At 41.0% G+C, this 24,834-nt stretch overlaps 1 protein-coding gene across 3 annotated transcripts in view; it reads right to left on the bottom strand.

The window, feature by feature from the left end:
- LOC311012646 (nuclear receptor coactivator 2-like) overlaps positions 1–24,834 on the bottom strand; it is a 52,113-nt gene that overhangs the window by 18,667 nt on the left and 8,612 nt on the right. For 2 of the 3 annotated variants that reach the window (XM_084008221.1, XM_084008223.1), the window contains exons 1-6: positions 20,990–21,209; positions 9,619–9,732; positions 7,431–7,603; positions 4,006–4,109; positions 2,059–2,236; positions 1,124–1,312 (exon numbers count right to left, since the gene is read on the bottom strand). In XM_084008221.1, the coding sequence (XP_083864347.1) occupies positions 1,124–1,312; positions 2,059–2,236; positions 4,006–4,109; positions 7,431–7,603; positions 9,619–9,713 (739 nt within the window). In that variant the 5' untranslated portion in view covers positions 9,714–9,732; positions 20,990–21,209. Of the gene's footprint in view, positions 1–1,123; positions 1,313–2,058; positions 2,237–4,005; positions 4,110–7,430; positions 7,604–9,618; positions 9,733–20,989; positions 21,210–23,456; positions 23,506–24,834 lie in introns of those variants that run through there. The other variant, XM_084008222.1, reaches the window with a different exon arrangement.

The raw sequence follows: 24,834 nt of genomic DNA, 5'->3' as shown, positions 1-24,834 counted from the left end.
GGTCTTTTTGTGTTTCTTGTAGAAATTCTGAGTCTTTTTCATGTCTTTTTGTAGCTGAAGACCAGAGAGACCTCTGACACTTTGGACCCCTGTGCTCTGTAGGCCCACTCAGTAATCCATCCATGCATGGGATTTAAAACCCTAAAGTTGACCCACTATGTGAGTGTCTAAATGTATGTGTTGGTAGGTACACTGCACTATAAATATTATAACCCCTTCCATTAATAACGGCTTAACTTAAATTATCAACTTAAACAACTAATTCATTCTCAACCTCATTTTCAACTACTGCTACACCTTTACCATACTGCGGGATAAAAAATCAAACTCAGCAAGAGCCTAAACCTCAATCTGTCCAATAGACATCCTTCACCTATAGGGGGAGAGATCAAAACCATATCTGGCTGTCAGACATCTAAAATTAGCATGCCAGACAGATTCTTCTCCCTAGTGTGTATGTGAGTGATAAGATTAGATGGGAAGATGACAATGTGCCACGCGCTAATTAGTCTCTCCCTGTGGATGGGAGAAAAGTAGAGAGGAGTGTTGATGAAAGGAGGACAGGACACAGGAGACTGCAGTAAGAAGGGAAGGAGAAAGTGATGAAAATGACAGAACGTCAAGACAGAGATGGAAAGAAAGAGAAAGAAGGCAATAACAGCAAGTTATAACATGTAGGAATGGAAGACTTGGGCTGTGAGTTTACCAGTAGACTAAAACATACTTGCTTATCTATCTTCATTGTATCCACATACAATGACGTTGGAAAGCACTATATTTTGCATCATAATTAGTATGAATAGTATGCAATTTCAAACACAGCCAGAGAAACAAATAGACAGATATTGAAATAACACACGAGGGATTGAAGCGCACAAGAGAGTCAAAAAGAGAAGCAACAAAGCAGATAGAGGGAAAAATGGAAAATAATTCAAATTTCTTTGAAATCTTAATCCAAAACCAGAGGAGTAGTGATAGAGACAAAGATAAATAACCAAATAAAATAAATAACTCATTAAAGAAAGAGAGAGAACAACCTTGCAATAAACCTTTAAATAATAAATAAAAACAACGATGTGGTAAAACAGTAAAGGCAAGTGAGACAAAGTGGAAATACCCTTACCTTCCCCCTCTTCTTTGATAGACTTTGGTTCAGAGACGGCGAAACACTGCATGGTCTCGTACTTCTGCTGCGATGCGTCCTGCTGGTCAGACGCCGCCCGGGCTTCACCGTCGGCGTGAGAGTTGACCAACATGCGGCAGTTGAACGTGTGGCTGTTCCTGTTGGACGATTCACTGCTGCGGTGATTGACTGGAAGATAACGAGACAAAGACCAGGTGGTCAACATACGCATGTCATAATAAAAAAGGAAGAGCCATCTAAAGATACACATGGCAACACCAAACCTGTATCGTACAAAACTCTGATCTAAGCCTTCATCAATAAAATCTGTAAAAAAATAAATAATGAGATGCTGAAGATTGTTAATACTAATTCATCCATGGGCTGGGATCTCTGTAACATGATATCATTGGTTTGTAGTGGAACAAAATGTCCATATCTTCAGACCTCTGTGAACACAAGACTAAGATAATACTAATATTATTTGCTTTGCTAAACAATCCTACTGGTTGGACTGGTTTGGTTTGAGTGGTTTAGAGCAAAGATCTGAAGAACACATGTCTCTTTAAACCCCCCTCCTGAAAAAAGCCCAGTCTGCTCTGATTGGCTTGTGAGGAAAACTACAGTGCATCTTTGCAAAGGTAGTTCTCAAGCTGTGGGTGGAGATACCCAGATGAGGGGACTGTATATTCTAATGAGCCTGCATGTGACATAGGAAGGAGTCAAATCTGATTGGCTTGTTGAATCACATGTTTTCCGATCTAGACGGCCCACAAAGAACTGACTGGGTTGTCTGATTTCAGAGTTTGTGGGCTGGTAGGCACTCTAGATGCTTGAAAGTGCTTGATATGTCTCCTTTAGGGATGTCCAACATGGTGGCCAGGGAACATCTCCTCCACCAGACCACATCCCAGTAAACTCTCGCTGGTTCTTACCCAGGCTCTTGGGCAGGAGGTTCTTGACGAACTCTGCGTGATCTCCAACATGCAGCACGCTGTAGACGCTGGTGTTCATCAGCTCCTCCTGCTGGCAGCGCAAATACTGGCTGACGTTCTCCGAGACGAACACTATGTTGCCCTCCATGTTGACCACGAAAAAGAAGCCGTCCAGGGCCTGAGGGGAGAGGAAGAGGAGACGATGGGAGGGAATGAGGAGGAGAAGATGAAGGCAGAGGAGAAAGATGGTTGGATGGACAGAAGGAGAAAGGAGACATGTTAATGTATCAGGCAAGCAGGACGTAAAGAAAAACATTAAAAGATAAAGGACAGGTAGGAGGGATAAAGAGGTGAGGTTGGATGTTAATTAAAGTTCATCGCAACTTTCCACCAAAAGCTAATTAGACTCGGTTAATGGAAGTGAATGTGTCACCTTCAAATTCGTCATAATTCAAAGTTTAACACTTAATAGTGATTTTATAGGAGCAAATCTGGCACTTTATCAGCATGATCTTTTTGTCTTCACGTTTCATGACCTGAAGCGTTCTGTTGTGTTTGCAAACTTCTTTCAGGAATTGCAGATACAACAATTTTGGATGTTCATGTTTGTGTCTGGAAATAATTCACTGCTCTCCACTCACTATCAAGGGAGTTCTATATATAGGACTCTACAGTGAGGTCAGTGGTAATGTGAAAAAAAAAACAACCTTCGGACACTAATCGGGTCATGTTCTCTCCACTGTTAATTACATCACTGTCACATGATTACAATGTGCCAGATCAACGGCGGCTGGTGGACCATCTATGACAAATACACGATTCGTCTCAACCGCGCTGCCCTCTCATCCCTCGTCATTTTTACTTCAGCGCAATGCATGATGGGCACTAACCATCGGATGTACACAACTTTTCAAGGTGAATGGTACATATACATTAGGACAGGACTACAACATAGTCCCTGATATAGTGAGTGATTTCAGACACCGCCCAAATAGCGTTAATATTGTCTGCTTATGTTAAAATAAAATAAAAAATAATGGGTGTTTATTCTCGTGAACATTGATAAGCAATTCAAAACAAAAGCTTCTTGATTATGTCACAATATAAACTTAGCAGTATCCTGCAGTGTGCTCTTATAAATCAAGTATAAGGTAAGGTAAGGTAAGGCACCGTGTGTGTGTGCGTGCATTTATCCATTCTTTCATTCTTGTCAACTCAGCATTTTCCACTCGTCCTTTAGCCTGCCACATGTCTATACACGCCTCCAACTGTGCGTCTGCCTGCTTATCACCCTAACATTGCTGTAGAACAGAATATAACAGAATAGAAAGGGTCCATGCCAGAATGATATTCATCTCCACACAGACTCCGTTGCGGTTGGTGGAAGCTAAATATAGCCTGTGTGTGGAGGGGGGGTGAGGTGGTCAAACTCCACCCCTCCTTTTCTAATCTGGATTTTCAGGAAGGTATTTATACCTCATTAGGTACCATGTTATACGTCACCACGCACACACACACACACACACTTGATGGTGCCGTTGCTCCTAGACAGAGGAACTCTTATCTCTCTGCGTCACACTAAGTAAAGTGCAACGCCATTTAAAGTCAGAAAGGCACTCGGCCAGCTCTAAATGTTTCAGACTACAACATGCAGTCATGGTGTGGTGCTGCATTTTGAAACACAAGATCATTTTATTCAAACGTCTTCCCGTCTGTTGTGTCAAGCGTGACTACTACTTAAGCAGGCCACTGTTGTTTATAGAACCTTGTTTAAATAATTCAAGGATAATGTATTGTCATTGCATTCCTGCAGTGCATTTTTTTGAATTTGCGTCTGGAGGAATGCAAACACTGGTGTCCCTGTTTTTGTGTCACTATCTCTTTGACCTTTAACTCTTTTCTTCCGAGCATGATAAGGGAGGCAGAGTAAAGTCTTTGTGAATCTACCTCCAGCATCATGGGCCCGAGGGCGTCTTTATCAATGACAGCCTGTCCTGTGGAGGAGACGTCGGCTTTCTGCACCTCCTCAGCATCAGCCACCGGAGCCTTTTCTGTAAAAGACGGCGAGAAACAGAGGGGTGTTAAAACACTTGAGCTGTATCAGGTTTCAGAGTTTGCAAATGTTCATTGGCCACAGTGAAAAACTATTTCTTCGTATGACAAGAATTAACATAACCTTAATTAAATAAAAACTATTGAAAGTTAAAAAGGACTTTTTTTGTATCGTTTGTTTTTTTTAAATCAAAGATAAAAAAAATATATGGCGTATTCTTGTCACATTCATCTGCTTGTAAACATTAGCTTACTAACAGGTAACTTCATCATCTTAAGCAACATCCATCACAAATTTAACTATCAACTGCACACATGGTAGTCATAGGGTGCTAAAATAGCATGCTGAAAGCTAGCTACAGGCACTTTATTAGCATTTAGCCCGCTTCCAGTTGGCGTGGTTTTCATAGCATTGTGTTCTGTCTCTATATGGCATGTAAAAAGTTAAAGTTACACTCCCGGAGATCTCAGTTACATTCTTTTTAACGGTAGCACGATAATTGGTCGTTGAAGTTGTGCTTTTTGGTTTTCACTTGCCAGAAAGAGCTGCTTTGCAAATTTTCCCCCATGAATGACGCCACCCTGACCGAGTTTGATTGACTGAACAGACATTTATTTAAAGGGACGGTGTGTAGGATTTGGTGCCTTTCCAAATCTCCTGTAACCTGAGCCATCGAGTGCAGTAGCATGGTTTTTCACAAGCATGTCAGATAACTACGGTGGCCTTCAGGTAGTGTCAAAATGTGAAATACTCTACTGTAGAAAAATGGTGTTGCAAAATGGCAGACATGAAGATGTAAGGAGCGGTCCTTATTAAGATATGAAAAGGTCATTCTAAGTCACCAAAGACAGGATACTTAGATGCAGTAATTTATACATGAATGAAAACATAGTAATAAAGATTCTATTCAATGTCTGCTCATAGATCCCCTCAAATGCTACACTGGCCCTCAAGGCACAACATTAAAAGCAAGGCTGATACCGAATACAGTACTTGAATGTATGATCACTACACATTAGTCAGAATTACGCTGGTTTTGTTTGAATTCTTCCTCTTAGTGGGTATTGTCCGCATTGTTTTTGTGATGTTTAACTGATTATATTAATTGACAGGTCCGTTGTTTAATCTAAGTTGCAAATTCTTTAACCAATGTGATGCCATAGCCAAAAGATTTGAGTGCCTAGAATGTCATGGAGAGCAGGTATCACTACACTAATGTGCAGTACATTACACACATTTATAGTCATATTAGAGGCCAGTCTCCACTCTCCTCCCTGGCTGTACCACTGGACTGTTAAGCCTCCCATGGCCCCATTAGGCCACATAGCTGACATTCCTGTTGTGGGACCAGAGCTGTACAGAGTCATCAGCCCTTAAACCCTGTCACTGTAGAGCCTGCTGTGCTCATGGAGGTTGGAGGGTTTGAAACTTGCAATACAAGTTGTTCTTTTAGGTAGATTTATCAGCTTGCGGTGCCGCCGCAAACCAGTCTGGCTGCAGTGTACATTCATGTCTGTTCAAATATCTTCACTTCATTATTTTATCCCATTAGATATCTGTGTGAAATTGACTTGATTAGTACATACATGATTGGCAATTTTTTATGTTATGGCCAAAACCTGTTTTGTGAGGTCACAGTGACATCTGACCACCAAAATCTAATCAGTTCATCCTTGAGTGCCGGGGGACGTTTGTGCCTAATTTGAGGCAAACTCGTTCAAGGCGTTCCTGAGATATCACGAGAATGGGACGGACGTGAGGTCACAGTGACCTTTTACCTCCAAAATCCAATCAGGTCATCCTAGAGTCCAAGTGGACGCTTGTACCAAATTTGAAGATGATATCTCAATAATGCCTGTTCATAAGAATGGACCGGACCGAAAACATAATGCCTGTCGCCGCTGTGGAGGCTTAAAAACATCAGAAACCTCAGTCTGCCAGTTCAGGTAAAGAACTCGTTGAAAAGTTATACAGGCAGCATCATCGTGGAGCCTCAACGTGCTTCAAAACAAGTTTCCATTTCACCTTCATTTGGCTACTATTTTATCGGAGTACAGTTTTCCTCATAAAGCTTGTGTAACACGTTGCTATGCTACATGCGATACACGTACTCCTAACATTTGGTAACCAAATGTAAGTAACCTTTCCAGCTACACACAAACACAAGAACACCATACCATTTGATTTGTCTGTGTGTGTGTGTGTGTGTGTGTGTGTGTGTGTGTGTGTGTGTGTGTGTGTGTGAGTGTTTTTTTTATACATGGTGACCTTTTTGCTGCACAAGAAAAATGTTAGTGGCTCCTTTACATCTACTATCTATTAAGTTGTAGTGATTTAAATGTTCCTGCTGCTTTAATTCGATGCGTGCCTTCTATTGTTAAGTTATTTCTGGACGACTTTCGTTTAATATCAACACATTTTGTGTCACGTCCACGGCATTAGTGAGAGACTGCAGCGACACAGCTGTGTGACTTGTGTATTATATGCGTGTATGAGTGTGTGCTTATTCAGCTGTTGTTTTCAGACACAAACGCGTGGACACCAACTGGCTGACCGCAGGAATAAAAGGAAGAGGGGGGGGGGGGGGGGGGGGGGTGGAGAGAGGGGAGAAAGGAGGGAAAGAAAGAAGAGGGAGAGGAGATAGAGGAAGGAAAGGGGAAATGAACGGAGAGAGGAAAGATAGAAGACCTGAGGAAAAGAAGAGAGGCAATGAAAGGAAAGGAAAAGTACAAACGTGATTAAGGAAGTATGTAACATGGATAGAAAAAGAAGAAAGAGGAAAGGATTTGGTGGGAAATGAAAGGAAAGAAAAAACACAAAGATGCTTAAGGAAGGACGAAGTGTGGATAGGAAAAGGGAAAGAGGAAAGAAACAAAAGGAGAGATAAGAGGAAAAGAAAGAAAAGGAATTGGGTAAAGGGTGAGAGAAGGGTAGGAAAAGTAGAGGGGAGAAAAGAGAGAAAGAGAGAAGAGGGAGAGGAAGAACAGAAGGAGGAGAGAGGAGGTAGAGCGAGCACGGGAAAGGAAAGAAAGGAAATGTCTGATTGTTGATGGATGGATGGACACACACACACACACACACACACACACACACACACAGCCCTAAAGGTGATTCCAATATCATCTCATTTGTTGCCCAATCAAAGTGATCTCAGCGTTTTTCTTGATAAAGACAAGATTTCGAGTCTTCACTCCCAACAACGGCCACAGTCTCCTCCAACACCTGCTCCACACTCTCTTCCATCATGTTTAAGGTTACTCGCTAAAAGTGTAATTGACATTAGCGAGAGGACAGTGTGAAGTGTGGTGTGGATCCTCACCCTGCTCCTTGATCTGCCTGATCTGCTTCACAGTCTCTTTGAGGATGGCACATTTGTCCGGCTTGACGTTGAGGTCGTCCATGTCGTTGATGTTGGCGAAGATCAGCTCGGCCAGCTCCTCGATGTACTTGTTCTCCTGCTCCCGGTTCCTCCTCTCGGTGCTCCTCTTAGGGCTGCATGGACGGGGGACACAGACACGTCAAAAATGAACTCACAATGAAAAGGAGGAGACGAATATGCATAGTTCACCATCACTTATATGGATTTCAAATGTAGCGGGTAAAGGGCAACTTCAGTATTGTTGAACCTGGACTGTTTTTCCCATGTTCTTCTGTCAAACCCACGAATGGGGACAAGACATTTTGAAATTGCTCCGGTACGTGCCACTGACAGAATTTTGCTTGATCTAGTTTGTTATTGTTTTCTTGTGAAATCTCGTGTCGCATCCACTTTGTGGAAATCAGCTCCATAGAGTGGTGCAGGGATAACGTCGTTTTGTAGGACCAACCCAAAAAGTGAGCATCAAAATGGTTGTGAAACAGAAGATAAGCTCTGTAGCACATTAACATTCATGATACTTACACATTTTGTTCAGCAAGATAATCTTCACAAAACACATCGAGTGTGAGAGGAGGGAGGATGCTGACTCATTTCTGGGTTTTAGGACTCAGTGACTTTCTATATATTCAGTCATGTCATTGGCTGATAATCATTAAGAAAACACTAAGCTACGCCTTCTGTACCCTGACCCGACCAACTCTGATAACACCAGCATTCCTCTCTATACCTCACGTTTCCACTGAAGACAACATGACAAGTCACATGACTGTAGAGTCATTTCCATAATGATGGCAGATACTTGTAACAACAAGTGGCAAAAACAAGCACTTAAGACGGTGAGGAGTTGCCCTGAGCGTTTACACTGAGCCCTTTCAGAGGCGGCCATCTGCAGCATTCCCCTCAATACTGGACCAGTTTTAAAAATGATCATCTACATTCGTCACTTAGACTCAAAAACACGGGAAAATTAAGAATTTTGTAGCTTTTCACAATCACAATGTTTTCTGATCTGCACTTCAAGTTGGATGACCTAGTGTTAGCACATTTGATGGCATCATGACTACAAGCGGGGTCTGAAAATGCTCACTAACAGCAAGTGGACTTACAGACAATGTCACAACAACCTGAGCCGCAGCATCCGCATGTTCTCATTATGTCCACAGTGCGGTGCAACTCAGTACATCGTCACTACAACCTTCATACATCCTCTCAGACACTGGAAGCACAATGACTTGTTAGCCCTTAAATAAACTGTCATCTGTAAAAATGCTGCAGCAGCATTTTTCTTCTTCGGCCTGTGAGAGCCTCGACTGATTTCCCCGACCTCTCTCTCTCTCTCTCTCTCTCTCCCGCTTTTGGTCTCACTCACTGAACAGAATTTTTGCGTTTTATTTCACCTGTTTATGAAAAAAGACTCATCTTCTGAAAACAAAAGCATAATTATCACATTTTTACACTTTTATGTCTCTTTTCATACTCAAAGTGATTCAAAAATAGAAATAAATAAGGATAAAATAATAATAATTTCATGTCATTTTTTAAAATTTGAAGCTTCTATTAGGGATTTCGAATTAAACATTAAACATTGAATGTCTTTAGTAACATTTTATGGCATCATCATGGGGGGGGGAATGGTGACTGACCAGACAAACATTTTTAAAATTAATATAACTTGTCAGTGCTGCCTCCCTTTGTGTGTGTCAAGCGGGAGAGCACATTGTTTTTTGACTGTGGTGAAAATGTTATTTTTGAAATGCTAAACGCCAACAATGGAGACTGTAGAATAACTTGTTTGATAATGTTGCACATTTTGGACATTTTTAATACAAGTGTATCCTGATCTTTATCCACGACTGTGCAGAAAAACTGGCCTAAAACAAAATGAATAATGTGAAGGAAAATAAAGCTGCAGCAATGTTAATGTAGAACGTCAATTTTATGGATGCAACTATTCGGTACAGCCTTATAATAATAAGCTAATATGTACCGTGTGAGGTTGTGTGGCTTCCTGAATGTAACATAAGGTATTGGTTCCATTGCGGCTATAGCACGGAAGCATGTGATAATGTTACAGCCAGGATTTAGTGGTGTTATATAGTGAAGGCGGACTCAGGATTAAGGTGCTCACCTCGGCCCCAGCAGGAGGTCTGACTGACAGTCCTTCCTCTTCAGAGACTCTCCCCCTCTGGGGGGCTCCGGGGTGTTTCCCCCCCCACTACTCATCTTCAGCAAATATCAGCACCTAGAGAGAGAGAAGATGAAAGAGACAGTCAGAACTCATATAAATTAATCACGACTGTGGTCACTTTTAAAAAATATATATATTTTTTTTTATGATAACAGAACAGGTGAAGACAAGTACAGGGACACCAAATGATGCAACGGTTCTGGTGGAGGATCCAGGACAGATCCATCAAAGGAGGGGGGCCAAAGCACAGGTATCAGAACGGCTCATCAGGGGAACTGGAATCTTCACAACCTCCTGTGCAGATCCCATTAAATAATCCCTTTTGTTTGTGCCCCTTCTATTATCATGTGCTATCTTTGAATTGTTCCTTTGGGGTTTAAGTAGAAGCTGAGATGAAGGAGGGATATTAGGATAAGGATATTTATAATGTTGTATTATTCTGAAACATCAAACACATGTTGAAACGGTCACCTTTAAAAGGAATTATAAGCAACAGTAACAACTGTGTGCTGACATGTTTGAACAGTGCAAATGATGAGTTACCAGATCAGAAGATGAGTGCCAGACACACCCTCTAAAAGTCATTTTCAACAGAAGTCGGTGACATGAAGCCACAAAATGACGACACTTGTTTTTCTCAGCGCTGTCATGACGCTGTATAACTAATGATATGTTTTTGTTCCACGCTGTTAGCCAGTTCACAATGCTTCACAAGCACTGAAGCAACACTTCGACAGCAACTCGCCCGTGGTGTGAACGCAGCGTAACTGCTAAAGCACAGTAAAAACAACACTCTCTGGATATTTTAAGGTAATGCTCTCAAGACTATGAATTGTTAAACTTTTCATGCATCTACATCTGCCTCGTGTGTGATGTGCAAAATAGTACAGCCTGTGCCATTATGAGGATGCTTTTAATTTAGATTCACTAATTCCATGCAGCACAAGTGCAACCCAGCACTATGGAAATTAAAAACCTCGTCACCGCCGACAATGGAAAGTGCTCTCCTCTCTACTCTTCACAACATCATTAACCACAGAATTGTCAACAGACAATAATTAATGCGCTGAAGTTGCACACAACCTATTTGAATGGTGCTCATGACTCATGAAAACAATGCATCGTTGTAATGTGCCTGTAGGCAACATGTAGGAGGCCCAGTGGGAATACAGTAGGTGTCAATAATTACTTCAGTTAGAAATAGCTCATGTAGGCATTCACATTGTTCTTACAATGTGAATGCAATTAAATAGAGACTCTATTATTAAGGTAATTTAGCTCTCCCCAATATGTTGTCTTTTCATTTGTTCCTTTTAGTATTGTTTCAGGATAAAAAGATAGAAAAATAGAAACAAGAATAAAAGACACTTTGGCAAGGAGACGTTACGCCACATGGTCAACTCTTGCTGCCAGACCTTCTACCAAACACTGATGGCGGCGCTCATCTTGTTGGCAAGACACCCATCTCATCTCTGTGGGATTTTAGGAATCCACTTTCTAAAGTTGCAAATATTATCTAGTATTTGAATTTTAACAGCCGATACTTGAATACTTTTTTAAAATTTAAACAGCACTGAATTCATAGGATTTAAATATTTTACTTTTGAAACCATGCATTTTTTTTTATTAATTTCCCCTGAATTCACCAAAATATGAAATTTAATTTCAAAAGCATGTCTGCAAGTCTCATTCTTAACATTATGACTATAAGAGATAGAAAAAAAAGTTACGTTTTTAATGTACCAGGTCTCAAACCTAACTTTATAAAGTGGTCAGATACTTCGCCTCCCAAGACTTCACAAATGTCCTTTTTGTTTTCTTTCAGTTTCATCTGGTTCTTTGTCAATAGGTGCTTTACTTCGGGCCAGGTTTTGAACTGGTTGCCAATTTCTTAAAAAAGTTGCCACAGGCAACTTGGCAACTGTCACTGCCGAGCCCTGTGTGCTGGTAACGCCTTTTCTGTGTTAGTGTGATCAGGTTTTGACACCTGGAGACTTCAAAGTGCTTATTCACAGGATTGTCCTCTACTTTTCAAATGGATGTTGGAAGAAGAATTATTTTTCTATTTCTGAAACTTTCTCTTACTTTCATGATTTAATGGCATTTTTAACCGGTGGCATTGCACTTATGTACTGGAGAATTGGAATTCACTTCAATATCTGTGTGGCAGTCAGTTATGGTTAGTTTAATAATAATAATAACTTTGGGTTAAGGCCCTTCAAAAAGTTTACATATACTTTTTGTAATTTCTACCTGATGAAATGACTTCCTCTCAACTAAGCTGGTTACTAAACAGGTTTAGGAAACCAAAAAGACAGATTATCTTCTAACAAGATGACAAACTGAAACAGAAATCTTTACTTAAGCACACAATCACACACACCATGATGAACATGGCTAGCATGGGAGAGGCAGTATCTGTCAGGACACTAGGCCTTTAAGGCCCTCCAACAGGCCAACTCATCACCTGACTGTTACATAACAGCCGGTCTGTGGGGCTGACACTGAGCAGATGAAGGCAGGAAAGAGGGATAAGGCAGAGAGAAAAACAACAGGGAGGGAGAGGGGGGGAAGATGAGGGAGAGACAACGAGTGAGGATGAACGAAAGAGAAACGCTAGAGCCAAACGGGCAAGTGTTAGGGAAATGTAAAGAGGAGAAGATTCAAACGGATGAACAATAGGTTTATTGGTGCATACGTACAGCAGAGTGCAAATGCTGCAAAGTAAGCCAAGTGGGTGTGGATGGAGGGCGACAAAAGGAAGAAAATGGGAAATGGGGGCGTCTGTTGCTCTCAATAATAAGGCCTGAGGAAGAAGAGCAGAGGAGAGATGGATGGGGAGGGGGAAATGGCCAATCAGGTCATCAGTCAGCTAGTTAGTATCACTATCACCCAATGTTGAGCCACGCTAGCAGCCTGGCTCTAGGGATAGCAATGTCGGTCAGTCTGTGGAACTGTCACTTAGTTCACCACCTTAGTTCAGAGAGAAATATCTCAGCAAATACTGGATGGATTGCCATGAAATTCAGTCCAGATATTCAAGGTCTTGAAAGGATACTTTTTCGCAACTGATGATCATTTAGCATGCTGGCACACTTAACTTAGACGGTAAACATTTACATATTTTGAAAAGACTCTTGGAATAGTTTAAGCATTTTATTCATACTACGTCTCTTGCTCGGCCCACAATGCAGCGGGTCGTTGCGTCACATACTCACAAGCTAAATGAGTGTCTTCCGAGCGAAAAACACGTAAGACTCAAAAATCCAAAATGCAGTCATCACTTTTGGTGGACAGCAGGTTATGTGAGGTGACATCATGTCGACTTAAAATATTATCATCATCATCATCATCATCCTCATCATGAGGCCAACTGGGTGACCTCAGAAGTTGATGAAAGCCTCAGAGAGGTACACACACACACACACACACACACACACACACACAGTTACTGAACACACAACCTGGATGATTTAAACATTTCAATCGATGTCTGAAGTAAGTAGAGTCACACTCACAAACACACTCATACAGAGAGACACACAAATACACGATGAATTAACACTAATATGGCCTGATCAGCCCGGTACTAATGCAATCAGAGGAGCCAAGAGCTTCACAAAGTGAAGCCATTTGAAAACAATTTGAGCCGGCCAGAAGAGACGAGGCCAGAGGGTCAAACCGGCCATTAAGGAATTACTGCTCAGGATCGATCACAGCCTGCTTAAGTGGACTCTGTTACCAATAGAAACCGTCGCTCATCAGCTTCTTTGTTTTGGGTTCCTGAAAAACCACTAGTGACAGCCAGGGTGAGGCTTACACCGGTAGGTTTTGATTCCGTTTACTTGTTAAAGGCACCACATTGGGCATTTTCATGTGATAGTGGTTTCATTTTGAAAAGCTGGTCTTGGAAATGGAGAATGAGAAACCCTGCCACCAGTGACGCCTCTGCAATCATATAGAATCTATCATACAGACCATCTTTTACAGCAATCATATTAAAGTGTCATTTTGATGTGAACACTGAGAATTATTTTGGCTTAAAAACTCTTTGCTTAAAAATAAAAATGCATTAGTTAATTGTGTTTTGCCCTCATGTCTGCAGGCAGTACATAGGACAGTGGCGCCAATATGGGTTCAGCAGTTATTTAACTATGAACTGTCTTTCTGGTTTGTTCAGCTTTTAAGGAATATCGCTGTCTACTTCCTGGTTTGTTACAGGTGACAGGAAGCCAGTAGGTGTCAGGTTACGTCCAGATGGAGGTCATGTTGGAGGAAGGAGATGGAAATAAAGTAGTGCAACATATTGAGCAGTAAATATGAGTGGCTGTTTAAATAATAATAATAATAATAATAATAATACAAGTTTATAACAAGTTAGCACACAAAGTGCATGAAAGTAAGAATATTTCAAGAAACACTGCACAATGGGTAATGGCTGGTAAGCTGAGTACATGGTTGGGAGTCATGAGACAAATGATAGTTGTCATGGAAGTAAAGCTATGGGTTGTTATTACAGTAATGAGTCATCCTCGGGCCCCATGTTGCAGAACAAGTGAGTTTTTGAGCATGTTAATAAAATAACACTGACCACACTGTCTTATGTAACTGACTGACAGCACACAATTAAGGCGAATGTATTTCTGCAGGGATAGTGGAAAGTATCTGAATCTTAAGTAATTTACGCAAAGTTAGTGACCATGTTTTGTTTTTTTTGACAAATGTTTTTGTCTTTTTTAGTGACCATGTTGAAAACACCAGAGCAAGCACTACCCACCAGCCGGAGCAAACATTCTCACTTTACAGCTAAATATGTTTCTAAACACATTAATTAATTTTAAATCAGAGAAATAGAAAGAAAGTGTGTGAGCAGATTCTAAATAACCAGTAGTGTGCTTTTGTTTCACGATTTATGTTGTCCTTGTTTTTAAGAATTCATGTGTTTTATGAGATGTGTGTGATGTAAGTGCTTATTCCTTAATGTCTATTAATGTGCACTCTCTCTGCAACTTTAACATGTAAAAATAAATAATTAAAAATAGAAATATATAATGCAGAAACCGAATCTTGAGTCGTATTAGATCCGATCACCGGTTTGACAGGTTGATACGTAGTTCACCAGCTTCACGAGCAGTGATTGACAGCTGTGTTAGAGAATCCTCTGCTCTGATTGGTCATTAAAAACACTAAAAGGAGGCAAACTATCAACGAGATAATTCCACCTGCAGCTTTAATAGAAAACAGTGGACCAAAGCAAGAGAAGTAGATGCACTTGTAGATGTAACCATGACAGCGGTGGGTTTGACAAAAGTGGCGAGAGGTAGGACCCTCCTCCCTTTGATGCCTAAGCTTCTCTCAAGGCTGCAGTAAAGGCCTTAAGCCAGCAAACCCTCCCGTCACATACAAACATAAAGCAGATTTAATACCCTGCTGCAGCTGGATTAAGAACCCTGGCTTCTCCCACACTGAGGACCTGCTGCATCATGTGTGTATCTGTGTGTGTGGTTGCGTGTGTGTGTCCGTGCATGTCTGTGCGTCGGTGTGTCCGCATCAATATGTCCAATCTCTTTATGTACACCTCTGCTGTTTGGTGCCACGGTGATGCTGCTCTGAGCTGGTGGCTTACCGCCTGTTTCTAGGGACAACAAGCATTTTGTTGATCTGTCCGGTTTTATATCTCTGGATCACATCAGAGGCAACAACATCTATGCTGCTACAAGGTAAGTTCAACTTTTAAAGACATACTTCATAGTTCTACAAAGAGCACTGTCACAAAACACATATGAAAATGCAAACAGAAAAATTGTTATGCTGCTTTTTTGGCACCACGAGGTTCATTAGAGTTCAGGTTACTTTATTGTCTCCTATTAGAAAAAAAACAGTCGAGGATTCAGGGACTAAACTAAACTAACCACTTAGGCTGCAGAGTAGAAGGCACTCCTTCACCCATCCCTGCTGACAACCAGGAAACAAGGTGAAAACTAGTATCTGACTATGTGTGGTCAATGTACTTAATTGCAGATAATCTTCTCAACCTCATGATCATCTTCTTAAACACAAAATAAAATCAATTGCTCTCTCGACCTGTCAGTCAGTCACCACGCGACATGTTGTTGATGACGCGGGCGGATCACGTGATTTCCTTACTGTTTTGTTAATGTGGTGTTAGCAGCACCACTGCGTTAGCACCTCTATATGTCATACTGTGATATTTCCCCATTAATGGTCTGTAATTTACCAATACTGGTTGCATAGTCAGGTGTTGGACATACTAATAAATGTCACACAGTGTTGTGGATACTAAATATCATGTTGGTGAGGAGTTTCAGGTGCAGCCAGTGGCTGAGTGTTGGCTATTGCTAGTAAAAATGTGAAGCCAACTAAGACTGTTATCACAGCCCAGTTATCTCCAACAACGTATCCAGCGAGCTTATTAATCATGTAATCTCGTTGATGAAGTTTGCAATGCTTCACTCAGTGTTTTGCTGTCTATTAAGGGTAAAGTTAGATTGTTTGTACACTGGCTGCAGGCGTGCTAATGGTAGCTACAGCTGCTGTGCTAAAGTTAGCTAACGCTAGCTACGACTGCTGTGGAGGATTTAGCTTTCAGGCTGTGATAAACGGTGAACTCTTTAGCTGTTAGCTCCACCGTATTCTGCATTGGCCTAATAATTCAAATCTGGTGAATGGTTGTGAAGGCAACTCTTGCAGCCTCCACCTCATTATGTTATGTTTATGTCTGATCTGTCCACTCTTGTGGCTTGGACCCCGGCGCTCGTCCAGCCCAGCGGTTCTGGAGGATGTGCTACCTCCGTCTTCTCGAGGTGTTGTACACGCTTTACAGTAGAATTGTCCGCCCAGCTCAAGGATGCTGGGATACTTAGGCTCCCAAGACTTCACAAATTTACTTTCCTTGTTTTCGTTCAGGTTTCTCTGGTTATTTTGTCAGTTGAATCAATTTACACATTTGTTTGTGATGTTGAAGGTTTAGTCGAACTTTCAGGCAAACAGTCAAACAACTTTATTTGCTTTGCGAGTAAACAAACCAACGAATGTGTAGCATTTTCCAGTTGCGGTATTTGCTTCAGGGTTTCACATTTTGCTATTTGCTGTCCCCGTTTGCTATATGTTAAAAAGTGGTTGCCACCGATGGCAACCAAAGCCCAAGAATCGATTGCCAATTTCTCAGAATGGTTATGGCATACCCTTCTGTCCAGCCCTGCTAACACACATTTATGAGAAACGAGTTGTATTTTGTGATTTTACCAGGCAAAATTGTTATATGAATACAGTTATAAGTAACAAATTCAAATTTGAATAACTTTCAATAACTAAATTTGCTTCTGTGCCTCCATCAACCATTCAAGTTGCAGTTAACATATATATCTTTACGAATTCAGTCATAATGTTGTCCTATTAGACATTTGTGTGAAATTGTGGACGTTTGTGCCAAATTTGGAGATATCACATTCACCAAAGTGTGACAAACGGATGCAAAACCCGAAACCATGAAGCCTCCAGCCACGGGTTTTTTAAAAAGTGAATACTTTTTCTGTAAAAGTGTGTATACACTGATATCAAATATTTTAGCTGAATAGTGATTCGGTGTTTGGTCACTAAACATTGAAATTCAAATTTCACTCTAATATTTGAAACCGGGAGTTTGTCAGTCACTCAACCAATTCATTTCTAAAATCTAAAGGTCTGTCATCATGACAACAAAGCAGTCGCCATCTCTCGCCACCTGGCAGTCTGGCCCTTTTTTAATTTAATTGCTGTCAAAGCTTCCAATGACTCCTGCCACCATTGTGCTGGAATGGAAAGCAAACGCCTTTTCTGTGTGCTGTGAAGTGAGAGTCGCCGTAAAATTCAAGCTGTACACATTGACCTATTTCAGCCCATTCCCTTTATTAGCTAACCAGCCTCCCCCACCCCACCAGTCACAGTCACAACAAACACAGACTAACTGGTATTTGAATAACACTACAGGTCAACTTTTGAATGATTTAGTGTCACATGGACTTTTGGAAGTCTTCACTTTTAAATCTTGTTATCATATTAGCATTAGCTGGAGCCACAGCTAAATGAGGAACATGCAAACTCAGTAGAAAATATCCATATTATGTGAATGATGATTTCAACTGCTTACTGATAAATCACCTCGAGCTTTCATTCATATAATTCCCTTGCAAAATAAGGGAAGAGAACAAAAAGAGTGCCACATAAAGAAACTCACACTGCATCAACAGAAAGACGAAAAAAAATCAGCTGTTTGATTAAAAGCTGATCTCCGACAAGTGCAGCGATGAAACGCCAGAGCAATGGGTCATAGCATCAAAAGGTAAAGAACAGATACAGATTTTATGACTTAATATAAACTGTTTATAGATGGCTTGTTTGCAGGCCAGTTGAAGCCAGCAGCTGCATGTGCAGCTTCATGTAATGTGAGAGCCCCGATCGATTATAGCCTGGAATCAATAACATTGAGCATGGCTGCCTAGATGCTAACTCAATTATGAATACACGCGCCGAGGCACATTAACAGAAACACATCACCAATGCTCTTCCATATGAAAAACACACACCAAACGCAATTTAATGTGCACCAATCTCCAACACCCATTATCTCGCTTCTCATTGAAAATGAAACTGACAGAATAATAAAACCACCAAGAACTGTGTTCATCTCACAGAGTTCAAGGAACTTTACGACAAACATAGCCCGTATATCCTGATCCAACACGACAGGATCACATGTAGTGAGGGGAAAAAAACAGTAGTAGAACATTTATGTTCAAACTGGGTCCAGAGGTTAAACTCTGGACTCTTGAACGTGTAAAATCCAGGCCAGTTAGACAGTGAAGCTTGTACCGAGAGAGATAGAGGGGGCGTTGCTTATTATCAGTGACACCCTCCCGTCATGCTCTGTGTAGCGGCTGAAGTGGTGTGCTACATACAACATTCAGTGGCCCAATCTGGAAACAAATCCCTGAGCATGAAGCCTCACGACTTTCTCAAATCAAGCTTCTCAGTACGATTTCATGTAAAAGGACAGCGATGGAAATAAAGGGGTTCCACCTTTTTCTGCACATAATGCAGTAAGCTTACTAATCGGGTCAATGGGCAAGACAGGATTCATGGTTCGTTTCACTCGTGACACTTTGAGCAACGTGCGACTGTAAATAACTCCGATAGACGAGGATTCTTTGTGATATTAAGACATATTAACCACAAAACTAAATGGACATTTAGATTCCCCTCTTAACACCAGAGGCCCAGAGAACACGACTGTGTGGGACATTTTTCACACCCAACGTTTCCGGAAATTTCCTTGCTGATGATAAATGATGCTGAATCCTGTAATACACTGACAAGTTGGATATCAACACAGCTTGCATCTGATGCCATGACTCAACCGACGAGAGATTAATTAACTGATAGGGCGAGTCACAAAGCGAAAGCAAAAACACTGCCGGAGTTCCACATTGTTCTACTGGCCTCTCGGTCAAACTCCCTCTTCAACTCCCTGATCGACTTATCTGCATGAAAATTAACATACAGTCACAGCCCAGCGACTTGATGCCTGTAACATACAGTCCACCACTGGTTTTTGAAGATTCTGAGCAATGTTGTCAGCCATCATTTGGTCAACCACAAAGCCACATTGTGCAATAATCATGAAATGGTAGTGATGGGGATCGTCAACTCACGATCTCGATGTATCTCTATTTCAGATTGAAGTATGTGGTTCATTTTTACCCATTAATACAAACAATCAGGTGAATTAAAACCATTCTGTAACAAGTAAATCACACAATGAACTGCCCCTTTAAAATCGGTTACCAACGTCAAATCTTTAGTGAGTTAGTTGTGGCTGTTTTACGTGGCTTTTGTTTGGAGCACACATGACTGTAGCTTCCAGTCGTCACTGATATAATGGCGGTTCCAGTTACATCGGAGTCTGTTGGTACGAGGTGCACGGATCGCAGGTTATTGCCACTCGACGCGCATTTCTCAGTGACTCCCTTACTTTAGTTTGGTGTCACTGTAAAAAGCTCCAGGGTGTACAGGAGAAAACGAGAGCTTCATTTTCCACTGTGGAGTAAGGACACAAATCCCTAACAATACAAGTTGCCACAGACTTGATCATCTTTTTGGCTCTGTTAGAGTTCGGTACCAGCTTGGAAACAAGTTTAGTAGTTTTCTGGTTGCTGTTATTTCCCCGTTAACGTTAGTTTGGGGTGGAATGTAAACACTGTGTGTGAATTTTACGTAGCAGTATCTCTGGAAGTTAGGCAGTCTGTTGTATTAATAATCGATTACACTTCAAATGAAGAATCCTTCAACAAAGCATTGCGATGCATCATAGAATCAACTATTTGTCCCGCCTCTACAAAGTGGCAGCGGAGCATGCGTTTGTGTAACAATGTGAGTCATGCGTTTCATACGTTGGATAGCTACAACAACATTCTGATGTATTATCCTGTGTCAATACAAATTCAAACCGTTATTAACACACAGCTAACACCTCATTAATGTCGGCATTAAAAGCTGTGACCCAAACTGTGAACTGATCATGAAACTCAAACCGAGTTTGTAAAACTGTGAACAATGTTGTTCTCTCGACTGGAGAAGCGGCAACATTTAGCAAACCTGCTGCTTTCTGAATGAGTGCTAACAACAGTTGTTATTGAAGCCGAGCAAACTGAGTAAACAGTTGGCTGGTTAGACCTCAGGTGACAGAGCAGCTCCAGGCCTGCTGACTGTGCACTCTGTCTGTGTGTGTGTGTGTGTGTGACCAGTCATTCATAACCACTCCCCCACAACACACACACACACACACACACACACACACACTCTAAGTCAAAACCACAATAATACATGACAGCTCAAAGTCCAAGTCTGACTGAGTCTCGCATACTGTGAGCATCAAACTCATCTTAATAATAAATAGTTGGACATAATCATAATAATGACTTAAACTAAGCTGTTTTGTGGTTTACAATAATTGAGATATTTGTTTGTAATTACATAATAAGAAATGAGTCAGAAGAGCATTACATGTTATAACAATTCAGAATTAAAATGTGTCACGTGGGTGGAACCTTATATGACTCCCAAAGTGACTGACAGGTGCTTCAACACCGTGACTCAACTTCAGTTGTTAAGGGTTTGTTCAGTTTTGTTAGTAAACAGTGTAACACGCACATTTCCATCTAACAAACTCATTTTAAACACTTCAGCCATGAATATTAATATAGCTTAAACATCTCCCGTCAAAACCTGAGAATAAAGGCTGAGAGTCACTTACCTCTGCCTTGGTTAAACCAGTCCATAACCAGTCCAGAGCCGGCCGACCATCCCGTGCCGGCCAGGCGGACGCACTGGTTTTCACACCATGCACACACACGCACACACACATACACACACGCACACACACGGTAAACACAGCAGTTCACAACACACACCCTCTTTTCCGCTCTTTTCTCTGCTAGATTACCTTCATGTGTGTCATCTGCGCCTAATGACAGCTGAGAAACTACATGCCACAAATCCTCTCTCTCTCTCTCTCTCTCTCTGTCCCCTCCCCCCGTCATTACAAACACACACACACACACTCCTCCCTTTCTCCTCCCACAACACACACTCACACACACACACTCCTCCCTCCTATTAGCCAATGTGCAGGAAAAGAAAGAAACTCCCTCTAGATACTGAATGATTTATATGACCGGCTATTCTTAAATGTTGGACTTGTATTACATATAGTGACAGTATTGTTTCATGTCAGCGTTATACAGATATTATTGCTTACACTCCAAATTGTGCTGCAATACTGAAGGCAATAAAATAAGTGGAATATTTTTGAAAATGTACACATTTATTACACGCGTCCGTATTCGTTAAGCACTAAAATTGCTTATATGGGGACATTTGAAAAAAAGTTTTTCTAGATTGGTATGGTTCGCCACCGACCTCGAAGAGTTTAGGATCGGTCATTGAGCAGCGAATCCCGCCGGGGTTGTGTGGGTAACCATCCAGACATGACCCGTATTTTGTGGTTGAACGGTGCCAACGGTCACACATTATGCAGAGTGTTAAGAGCGGGGCTGCGTGATATTGACAAAAGATGTACTTTGAAATTGATCATTGTATGGTAATTTGTGACTGAACAACAATAACACACACTATATGGCCAAAGGCATGTGGATACCCGACTATAATACCCATATGCTATGTGCGGTATTAATCTGGTGAGATAACAGCCTCCAATCTTCTGGGAGTCTTTCCAAAAAAAAAACATGTATTTGCAGGGATTTACTCCACTTCCTGCTCCAGTTCATCCCAAAGGTGTTGGGTGGCGCTCGAGGTCAGGGCTCAAGTTCTTCGACACCGAAGAGGGAAAACTACTTCTTTATGAACCTGTCTCGGGCGATGTCACGTTGAAACAAGAGAAGGTCTTTCACAAACTGTAGGCAATAAGTTGGAAGCACACGGTTGTCGAAAAGTATGTAGCATTATGATTTCCCTTCACTTGAGCCTTGAAAACCTCTGACCAAAGACATACTTTTATACCATATCACACAACTACACCAACACAATAGACTGTATACACGTAGTAACGCAGTTACCAGGATGTCACTCATTGTTTGTGGACACTGGTATGGAAGCCACCAGTTCTGCATTTTGGCCGAAACCATCTCTTTTGGTCGTCGCCATCTTGGTTTTTTTGCAACCAGAAGGGAGGGGGTGGAGCTAAGTACAACTGTTCGCTATATAAGACATTGTAGGGGAACTAAATGGGACCATAATTTACTAAATAAACATCATGATGTATTGAAGAAGACTTGAAACTAGCGATTGAGACCATGAACTCATGTTTACTGAGATAATCAATCAAGTGAGAAGTAGGGACATATTCTCATTGACTTCCATACAATCTTATACTTCTATTTGCAACCACAGGAGTCACCCCCTGATGGCCATTCCAAAAAAAAAATTTCAAAATCAGCAGCAGCTTGAGTCCTCACGCATCTTTTGCTTGATTATATTGTTGAGAATATGAAGAAAATACATGCAAAGCACTATCAGAGACAACCATTGTTTTTCAGTCAGCAGACTTTCAAAAGGAAAGCTGATGGAAGGCCATCACAAACAGAGGAGCCAGTGAGTTACTGCTACACACACACACACACACACACACACACACACACACACACACACACACACACACACACCTACACACCTACACCTTTCCCCGTTGACACAGTTTGATTTTGGGTCTGTTGCAGTTTTAAAGCTCAACAACCTTTTTATCCGGCTGTGGTCAAATCAAGTTCTCATACCACAACCTCTTTTTCCACTGATGATCATATTTTTAGGGGGTGATCATAACAATTTTGAGTTCTTAACCTCAGATCATCAGTTTGATGCTCTGGCAAGAGCAAATTATTTTATATAGCACTGCTCATATCCTAAAGGCAACCCAAAGTGCTTTACAGATTACACATGAAACAAATCATTTAAAAATAAATAAATAAATAAAAATGATGAAAGCATCCAGTAAGTTGTCATCCAGTATGTTTTCATGTAAGTTGGCATATTAATCTTAATGTTGCTTTTTATATTCTACTTTAAAAACATTTGAAGGGAGATCTAAACAGATCCTTAGAAATGAATGATGGATTTCAAACCCATAAATGTGTGTGAATTTATCATAAATACATCAAAGACACAACCTGCAAACATTTACGCAAACAAATAAACAAATCACTCACCTCATATGGAAAGCATCCTGGGTAAACATTCATCATCATTTAGTCCTCTCTATAACACACATAAAAACAATATATTAAAAAAGCAATATGACTATATAGTCTTGCGCTTTTTGAGAAACATTTAAAAAAAATAATAAATTAAAAAATGGTTCAAATCAATGCCGCAGAGTCATGACTTTTCTTGCTAGCTCTAAAAAACACCGGGGTCATAAAGGATTTTCATCAGAAGAAGTAAACATGAAGATGTTTTCAAATTGTACGTCTCCCATCAAATACGGACACTTGGCTAGTGGTGCTACACTTCAAACTATGACACTCTAGTTTCCCCTCCAGCGGCAGTTTCAGCTCGTTACATGTCCTTACAAAATAAACTTACAACATAGATGAACTTTTTAGGTTTACATATGCAACAAAACTGGGTTAAGTTGAGGAAAATATTGTTGTTTGTTACATAACTGGTGTTAGTAAAGTACTTAGAATATGTAAGAAAACTATGGTCAAATAATCAATGTTGTCTTGGTGTCACACATTCATGAACAAGTCCTGTGTTTGTTTCACCATTCCAGCTCCCCCTCCCACCCGGCCTGGTGTGGGACATACGTCAGTTGCTCTGTGTGTCTAATAATGATGTGGATGCGTTTGCATTGGAGTTTCTTGAAAGCCGTAAGTGTGTCTAATCCGTTTACCGTGAACATTTTTGACCGGTTACGGGAATTCATCTTCATAATTTAGTGTTTGGCATGTTTTATAGCTGAGTTTTATTTCGTCACTGATGACGTCCCTGTGGTTACGTTGTCACTAAGAGTTCATTGATTGAAACTGGTGAACTTTCCCTTTAATACTGAATGGGTTATTGCGTTTAGTTGATTCATCATAATGGATCATGAAGTACAGCTAGGGACTGGATATGTGTGTTTGGTAATATGCTCTTGATTCTTCATAGTGTAAAATAATTGAGCAGGTTTTGAGGTGAAACCTCACCCACTGGTTATGCTGGAGGTCTCACTCTTGCCCACAATAACAAGAGAACCTGCAGTGTTTCCCAGACACTGACCCTGCCTGGGAGGATGATTCAGAGATTCTGAGGCCTTTTTCACACTGTGATGCTGACCTGGACCAGTATGGTGCTGGTCCAGGTTCATCGAGTTCCCACTGACTTTGGCTCACGTTCACAAACATCCTATTTTACCGGGGGAAAAAAACTTGTCTCACTTTACTTGAACAGCTGAGCTGATTGAGAAATCTGCTCGAGTCTCTCTCACATATTGAATCATATTGAAGTCAACTTTCATATTCATGTTGCAGACAAACTGTGTCTCCAGGGACCGCTCACATCACGTGTCCTGTTGTACACTGAAAGAGTCTACCTGCTCACTCT

Source organism: Eutrigla gurnardus (genome assembly GCF_963514095.1).
Source record: "Eutrigla gurnardus genome assembly, chromosome: 4".
Taxonomy (NCBI): Eukaryota; Metazoa; Chordata; class Actinopteri; order Perciformes; family Triglidae; genus Eutrigla; species Eutrigla gurnardus.
Note: the sequence above shows the minus strand (reverse complement) of the source record. Positions and strands in the feature narration are given on the sequence as shown.